The sequence below is a fragment of the Rhipicephalus microplus genome, chromosome 4 (genome assembly GCF_043290135.1).
Source record: "Rhipicephalus microplus isolate Deutch F79 chromosome 4, USDA_Rmic, whole genome shotgun sequence".
Taxonomy (NCBI): domain Eukaryota; kingdom Metazoa; phylum Arthropoda; class Arachnida; order Ixodida; family Ixodidae; genus Rhipicephalus; species Rhipicephalus microplus.
The window spans coordinates 102,482,697-102,491,515 of NC_134703.1; the positions used below are offsets into that span (position 1 = coordinate 102,482,697).

The 8,819-nt window shown below is 48.2% G+C and overlaps 1 protein-coding gene across 1 annotated transcript; it reads left to right on the forward strand.

The window, feature by feature from the left end:
- Window positions 1–2,073: 2,073 nt before the first annotated feature.
- Window positions 2,074–7,021, forward strand: LOC142814541 (uncharacterized). Its single transcript, XM_075893394.1, has 4 exons — window positions 2,074–4,017; window positions 5,203–5,321; window positions 5,985–6,105; window positions 6,721–7,021. The coding sequence occupies exons 1-4, from the start codon at window positions 3,718–3,720 to the stop codon at window positions 6,901–6,903; spliced, it is 723 nt and encodes a 240-aa protein (XP_075749509.1). The 5' UTR covers window positions 2,074–3,717; the 3' UTR covers window positions 6,904–7,021.
- The last annotated feature ends 1,798 nt before the right edge of the window (window positions 7,022–8,819 follow it).

Sequence of the window (8,819 nt, forward strand, 5' to 3'; positions counted from 1 at the left end):
GGATCGCTTGCTTTCGTTTCGCACGGCCCAAAGTAATGCCGAGTTCCTCACAAATTTCGATGAGTTCCTTCACTTTAAGGTTCTCCATCGTTCACACTAGCCTCTTTCTGTTTGCCCCTGTTAACAATTTACTTGCCGTACCCACTATAAGTCAACTAGCAAGACGCGCAAGCAATTTTTCACTCTCCCGTGTTTACCCCCTCCGCATTAACTTTGGTTTCAAAGCACTTCGACTTTGCTTGAAACGATCAAAGCTCACTCTAATGCTTCACACAGCCCTTCTCTAAACTACTACAACCTGAGCTAGAGCAGTCTGGTGAACTGAGGGGAAAACATCAGGCACTCACCGCATCGATGTCGCTGACGCCGGCCGATCCCGCAGCTGCCAACCACTGTTGAGTAGCGCCGGACCGATCCCGCCGAAGCCACCACTGTTGCGAAAGACGGCGACGCCAACACGGTGCCGAAGGCGCCACTGCTTTCAACTCCGCCGGGAAGGTCACCAGCCGTTTGGTAGCGTATGTTTATCAGCTCGCGACTGCTTCTGCGCAGAATGAATGAATGAATGAAACCATGTTTATTCCACTTTGTTCGCGCCGAAGGCGCTGCGGTGGACAGTCAGGGCACTATAGCAGGGGGGGGGGGGGGGGTAGAGCTGCCTCCGTTTTATTACCGGACGTCATGGAGGCAGCTAAGTGGGGGCCGCTTGAATGGCTTGAATCTTGTGGCTGTCGCGGAGCCGGTCGCCAACCGGTGGCGCGGCCGGGTCCTGGAGGAACATGATGAGTGCTCGCCAGAACTCGATGGCGCGATCAGGGGGCGAAGGCTCCGGGCAGGCCCATGTCCGGAGAGAAGAAGGCCAGGGTCCCCGTTTTATGGTGGCCAGGGCACGGAGCCTAGGCGGGTTGTACACAGGGCACTCCCAGCACAAATGGTTGAGATCAGCCCGGCAGTTGCACGTGGAGCAGAGACCTGTCACGGGTGGTGGCGTGTCACCCCTGTGGAAACGGTTCAGCAAGAAAGGGGTAAGGAGTGTTCCTGCCTGAATTCTCCGAAGCAGGACAGACTCTCTCCGTGTGAATACCTTCGAAGGAAGCAATGGTATCGAGAGTGGATTACCCACTGCTGTGAGGTAGGCGGCGCGACGTTGTTTGGTAATGTGCTTATCTGCTATCGGATCTGCTAGCTCGGGTGGGTTAGCCAGAAAAGTGGAAGGAGTATCGGAAGCTCTGGCTAGCGCGGTGAGGAGATGAGCGCGCGCTAATCTGTGAGCCTTCTCGTTTCCGGGGATACCGCAATGCCCGGGGACCCAGTGGATGGTAACGTCATGACCACATTCGCGGAGCAGGCGCGTCTGGTGTCGGATCTTCTGGAGTACAGGATCTGTGTAAAGAACATTAGCGCATGCCCGATGGGCAGCCTGGGAATCAGTGTACACACGATGGTGAACAGGGTCAGTTTGAGGTGACATTTCGAGGGCCCACTCCAAATAATCTAAGATGCCCACTAGCTCTGCTCGAGTGCTATACATCGCATCTGCTGAAGCATGATAACGTCGGCTCTGCTTTCTGTTTGTCTGGTCGTACCACGCAGTGGCATAACAAGTGTTACTGGTACCGTCTCTTCTGCGCAGAGCTGATAAGACGAGCGGACGAGACGACGGTGAGTTAAACAAGGTTTATGTACAGCATATTTACAGAGGCGTTACAATTTCGGCACTGGGGCCGACAGAGACTCGAAGAGCCGAACTCTCCTCTCTAACACATAGGTCAGCCTTTCGCCTAAGACCGCTGACTCACACACATGTCGGCACTCCGACACGGGGACGCCTCTCACATAGGACCGCCGATCGCGACGCGCCGCAGGGCTTCTTTTATTTACACCGGGTCCAACCAAAATGTCCAATCAGAAGCGCCGCTGGTCGTCCGGGCAGATTCCGCCAATGGGGCCGCCGCGCCATGCGTCAGACCACCTGACACGAGGACGCCGGCTCGCTGTCACGTGCGCAACTGACTCACTGCACGTGGGCCAGAGGAGCGCCGCGCGTGTTCACGCCGTCGAGGTGATCGCGCCAGGCAGACTGCGGGCTGGCCTTGACCCAGATTGCCTTTTTCAGAGGCACGGTCGTTTGACGAGGACTCGCTGGCATAACAACGCACACTTTCTTACGGCTTGCGCTTCGGGTCCACTTCCCACCTTTAACCACCTCGAGTTCATGGTATATACTAGTTCACTGTATTCATGGCACTGCGGCCGAACGCTCGCTAAACCTTTCGAAAACCAAGGAGGTTACGCTCAGCGAGTATGACGTAGCAAACTTTTTCAGTCAGATAGTGCTCAATGTACATGCCAATGGCTGCTAATGGGAAATGAGAGGCGGAGAATTCGGCTTTTACTTTCTTACGGCTTGCGCTTCGTATCTACTTCCCATTTTTAACCACCTCGAGTTCATTCATGGTATATACAAGTTCATTGTATTCATGGAACTGTGGCTCAACGCTCGCTAAACCTTTCTAAAGCTGAGGAGGTTACACCCAGCGAGTATAACGTAGCAACCCTTTCTTGTCAGATAGTGCTCAATGTACATGCCAATGGCTGCTAGTGGTGATCGCAGCCTGCGCGTTAACTAAAAGCCGAATGGTCCTGTCTCTCATTCCCCATTAGCAGCCATCGACATGTACATTGAGCACTATTTTTTATTGTTCAACAACGCACAGAAGAAGTCGCTCACCGGCACCACCTTGGAGGTCAAAATGTTATCCTTGTTACATACTACGGGGGACGAACGGGTGCCGCTGTAAGGAGCTTCGCCCCTAAAATTTGGCCCCGAATCTGCACGTTACGCTGCAAATGTCGTCGAAAGACGATAGTCTTGCATCTGGACAGAGTGAAAAAAACGTTTATTTGATGTTCTGTGCAAGAAAATTGGTGAATGGTATTCTGGAGACGCTGCGTTAGAGTGCCCAGAGCGTGCAGTGGAGGCGAACGAGCGGCATCAAGTCACGTCACACGTGAGACATGAGCGCTATCTGGCCCGCGTGCCCGCCCGTCTCGGATGTGATAAGGTGTAGAACGCAAGGTGACGGGGTAGGTGCCACCACTGTGCCGTCTTAGCAAAGCGTTGGAAACACTTGCCTTTTCATGCAAACGTTGCATGGCCAGCACAGCGTGATAAACGCTACGGTCCTTAGAATTACTTATTGATGCCTTTTCTAGTAAAAGACACACGTATTGAGGTGTTGTTATGGTGCCTCAGATGGGCGCAATAATTGATTTTTAATTGACAATCGCACAAGTATGAACGCTGAATCTTGAGCAATATTGGTGGGCGCTGCGGATGGGGTCGGCCGTTCGGGGTATAGTTTGGTACTGTTTAGGGTACCGTTAAGGATGGACAAACAGACTAAAATTTTTGCGTCGAAGGTCCCCAAGAAATCGTCTTCAATAACTTCATTATTTTCGGAAATTCATTATAAACGTTTAACAGTAACGATGTATTTAATGCAAGACTATTCTTCGCTTACTTTGCAATAACCAATAAATCGTTATATTTGTTTGTTAAATCGAGGTTTGAGTGCACCACATAAATGCGATAAAATTAAGCGCACATCATGATCTACATGCGTGATGCACGCTGCATAGAAATGTTTATCTGGTTATCAGCAATACGAAATAACAGAATGGCTCATCGGCTTCTTATCTGTACCGATCCCATCAATGATGCCCGTTTTGTACCGGGGCTCAGCTTTCAGCAGCTTCCTTGCGCTGAAGACCGTCGGCGAGCAAGAGAGCGCGATACAGTCGCAGCTAGTGATCGGAGTGCGCGAGCCTCCGACCCCGTTGGGTGCCACGGACACAAACGAGTCGTGGCCGCTGTCGTACGCCGAACAGGGCAAGGCGCAAGATACGGCGCGGCGTGCGGCTAACTGGCTGAGCAACCGGCGCCTCAATGGACTCGCCTTCCTCGAGCAACGCCTCGACCCGGGCCGCATAGACGCCTACGTCACCATACTCAAGGTTAGCCAAATACAAGCACGGTCATCAACAGTGGTTTGATTAAAGGGGGCATAACTTTACGGGTGCTGAATATGTAATGTTTTCTGCAGCTAAGCCTTGTTATAAAGACCTATGATATGGCGAACCATCCGTTATAGCAAACTAATTTCGAACGTTGCCAGGTCTAGCTTTATTTCACTGATATTTATTCTTCTTATGGCGAAATGAAAAAAGAGAGACCCACCGCGATATCTCCTGTAACAAAGAAATGTAACGTACTGACTCTAAATTCGTTAGAGGGACACTAAATCAAATAACAATTTTTGTCAGAGTGAAAGCTTAATGTATGATAGCATCTAAAACGACAATATTGTCACCAACATTGTCCTACTTATCAAGAAATCGACGTAAATGCGCAAGAACACATGCGACGCAGTAGGACATTCTCAAAATGACCCCGACGACAACGGACGGACCACCTACAATTATTCACCAGTAATCGATGCAGCTGCACTAAATAAAGAACCTTACGTGCATCAAGAGACGCAATAAAATGCTGCCTGTTGGTTTGTTTGATTTATGTAAAATATAACCGTCGGAAGTTCCGAAAATGCAACTTTCGCGTAGTTACATTGAATAGGTGGTGCCATCTAGCGGGGCGCAGTTGAATAAAAAAAAATGTCTGCAATCTCGAAGCCAATGGTGGGAAATTGATCAATGGGCGTTGTCGCTGCTGTGGCTCCCGCTGCTTTCGGTTCGCTGCTACTAGCACAGTAAAGCCGGGCAACATTGCGCATATCAACAGTGACATGAGTCGGTCCGGTTGGTTCGCTTCTTGATGCGGGTAATTTGAAGTGCGCCAACCCGATGCAGACCACTTAAACGTGATTTTATTTCAAAATGGGCCCCTCCTTGGCACAAAAGTAACACCATGAGGTTTCTGCGCCGCTATTTTTACAACCAACGTCGACTTAATAGTCGACTTCAGTGAAATAAACGTGGCTTCTCATCCACCCATCCATTGTAAAAATTCAGTGTCCTGTTCTTAGGTTATTTATTATGCTGCGCTGTATCTCGCTGCATAATTTACATACCTGTCATTATTTTTGTTGCCATTGATTACCACTAAAATACGCATGCAAATGCATAGCATTCGGCCACTGTAAAATTCAGTGGTATTTGACTAAAGGCACTTCTCAATCACAGGAGATCCGAACGGCGTTCTCTGGCAAGCTTCTTCTCCTGTTCAGCATATTCTGGCTGTACGACATGGATAACAGGGTGAAGAACCTGTTTCTGGAGCGCCGCATCAAAGAACTCATCAGGTGAACACTATAGTCAGTATCGCAGTGTCCAAACATATGACAAGTACGCATTCCGAAAGGCAAACACATGTGCGTTTATATGTAGCCATACCCGTGTTTACCACAACATGCGTGAGCTTCAAGGCTTTCGGCACTCGTTAAACGCGAAGTAAACTTCTAAAAAAATGTCATCTTCGCAAGAGTACACAACCCTACTTTTACATGCATGCATAGTCGTGCGAGTAGGTCGGTCGACTCGAAATGTTCAGCGCGTAACGGTGCACTGCTCAACAAATTAGAGCGACAAATTCGCGCAGAAACGACCTTGTGGCGCGGCATAATCACCACAGACTGTGAAGGCCTGACCCCATGTACGCGTTGCAGCGCGTGGATTTTTGACACGTCGCTGCACCCTCTTCCTATAGAGAGTGAGAGGGCACGCGGCTACGCGAAAGTGTGCGCTCTTTCTCTTCATAAAGAGAGAGTGTGGCACCGTGTCAAAAAGCAATAAAAAATCCACGCGTTGATGCACTGGAATGGGTATGTGTAGCCAGGCCTAAGCAGTGCGGTCATCAGGCAGTGTGCACACGGACGTATACAGAATACATAAATGCGTCCTAAATGCATCCCCATGTGAATACCATTTTAGTTGCAGCATTCGCTTCCACAACCCGCACGACGCAGGCTCACGGACTTCACTCTCCTAGAGACGCACGAACCGCCGCACAAGGAAGGCGAATGCGTCACATTCCTGCCAAACTCCTTCAGCCGCACGGCCGAAAGCAATCGCAAGACGTTCACAATGGTAAGTATACTGTGAGACATGTGTGCCTACACTGATGTTCATTCGCAACGAATCCACGGCAGAGCATAAACTGCCGCACAGTATGGAGTGCTAAGGATGGGCAACACTGACGCCGCTGCTTCGGCAGAGTATTTTTGAGGGGGTCACGTATATTTACTACCGCTCATTATGGAGGCAACCAGGAAGCCTCCACTGATAAAGTGCATACACCTTTTCAAGGACTATAAGTTCTTCAAGCCATGCTTTTCGCTGGTCTTTCCATGTCTTGTTTTCATGTTTGCTGTTGTACTGATTAAAATCAGTCGATAGAGAAACATTATGAAGTTTATTTTCCGATTTGCTTTCATTAGCATTTGCACAACTCCACAACACTGTCACGCGGGAGCTGTAAGAATGTATTCGCCGATACACGTGTCCTTGACCTGTCGACACAATGGCTACTTCGCAGGGCTTAGCCGCTTAGTGCCTGAACGTCGTCTTTAGAAGAGATATGGGTTTTGTATGTGAAGTATACATATGTATGTTTTCAGCATATTGACTGTATTTGCGGTGGCTTTTGGCCAAACACTGTGTCGTCATCATCGAGATGCGATCGCAAATGTTCGGCGTGTGCAGAACGCTGTTCTTGCGTGGATGGACCGCGCGGCGTCTCAGGTGGATCGAGGCTCGGTGTGCTTCACAATGACGCTGGCAGTGATGCGATTCCTGTTGCCGTTGGAGCACACGGGCTTCGGAGAGACATGCCAGGATTTTTACCCGGTCTCGTACATGCAGGCGAGTATGCTGGAACTAGCGTAAGCGAGGTGACAAAAAAAAAAAAGGTAGAGAATACAGCACGAAATACTTCTGTGTAATAAGAGCAGATATCTCTATTAGTCCACTGTGCTGTCTACAGTCGTTTGCCGATTGTACACAATTCCTTCGGTGTCTCTTGAAAAGTGTTGTATGCACAGATGAATAATTCTGAAACGAAGTACGAGTCTTGACCAAAAAGGTTTTTCTTTTTTTTATGTAGGGGTTAAAAATGTCACGTCCCCTTGCCAGCTAAACTAAAGCTAACGCTTGCCCGGCAATATATACGAACAAATGCCCGCTATGCGGAAAACACCCAACACTTTATCACGCGACATGGGCCTGCCAACACTCACAGGTAGTGCCAATAACATGTACACCGACACCGGATTAGTGGGAGGCTGTGCTGTCCTGCTCGAAGCCTGAAAAACACCTCAAACTGACGGATAGAGATCCCAAGATGGCAAAGATCACAGGGGCTTTGGACTGAAGGCTCCACCTTTGCCAGGAAAAATTATTTGAAATGAAGTTTTGCACACAGAAACATGCACTTTTTAGATAGTCATATCAAGTGACATATCACAATGAGTATAACTTGACCCCCAATAAAATTTCCAAGACTGACATGTCTTGAGGAAACCAGTAATGCAAAGACACATATTAAGCAGCATCTGCCGAGAATATTTTTGCACATTAAGCTTGTAGAGAGTGGGAGGAAAACAATCCCCTTTCTTTGCTGAATTCTAACAATTAAATATTCATGCTGCCCCTAATAAGATGGCATCCACAGCCTCGCCATCTTCTGGTGGGGCAGGATGAATCGTTGGCATTCAGCAAGCCATATGCCAACCCTAGTAGCATTCAACTAAGCCCAAGGAGGTTAGTTCAACCACCTTGACTAAGCCATACCAACCCTAAGATTGCGGCCGCAGCCACCATCTTAAGGTTAGTATCTTAGCTTTATTTCTAATACAGCTAGTTTTTTTAGAGCTCTTAATCTACAACGCCGTACCAGAAAGGTTCTGTTACGTGCCATACCAGAAATGTGAACTCCCATTCAGGTCTATAAGGGTAGGTTCGTTCATAGGTATATTAGAAAACGCCCTTACGTTTGGCATGTGGGATCGACTAAAATTATGAATGAATGCAATATATTTATTTCCCGCCATTTCGTGGCAAGTAAAATAATGATCTTTTTAATGTAGTATACGCGATGAGCGAAATAACTTTTGGTATCCGATTGGGCCAGATTCGTATGACATATAACAATGTTTCAAGTTTTCAGCTACATCTTTTTAGCGTCATATACATGTATAATTAGATCGCTGTTGTACAAAACACTCGTAAATGTAAGCGTTTTACCCACCAGACATAAATGTTCAAGGAGTGCTCCTTTCTACAGACTTGCATAATTCGAGACTAGTGCCAAGTTACGTGGAACACTTCAACCGTATTTATCAATCCGCAGCACTGCCGGCTCTGGGAGAACGTTCGCTTCGACAGTTCCAGTGCTGCGAACTATGCCGAAGTTCCGGGAAAGGGCGGCATGAGCTATCACCGTCTGGAAGCCTACGACAACGTTGCATCGCTTGACATTAAGGTCACTGCTCTATTTCATATATTCACGCCTGTTCAATTCGGTTTTGAGAATACTGTTTTTCGTGCATCGCTATGGGATCCCACTAACAAAATAGTTTTCCAGGCTCAACTGCATTCCACGAGACAGCATTTCTTAGAGGGGTGCTGAAAAACTTTTCGAAGAAGCCATAGAATGGATTCACTAAAGATGCTTATTAACTACTACAAAATATTTTTTTTATCTGTCCAGTACGCGCGGAGTTACAAAGATTTGTCGCACGCTTTCTCTCTTTCCTCATTCCGAAGCAGGGAGGGATTGTGCGGGGGAAGGTATATGTCACACG

What these genes read in the sequence shown, in the direction of transcription:
- LOC142814541 (XM_075893394.1), top strand. Translation starts at nt 3,718, where the DNA reads ATGATGCCCGTTTTGTACCGGGGCTCAGCTTTCAGCAGCTTCCTTGCG. An exon ending in CCTACGTCACCATACTCAAG is followed by an intron (nt 4,018 to 5,202) that starts GTTAGCCAAATA and finishes TCTCAATCACAG; the next exon opens with GAGATCCGAACGGCGTTCTC. An exon ending in ATCGCAAGACGTTCACAATG is followed by an intron (nt 6,106 to 6,720) that starts GTAAGTATACTG and finishes CGGCGTGTGCAG; the next exon opens with AACGCTGTTCTTGCGTGGAT.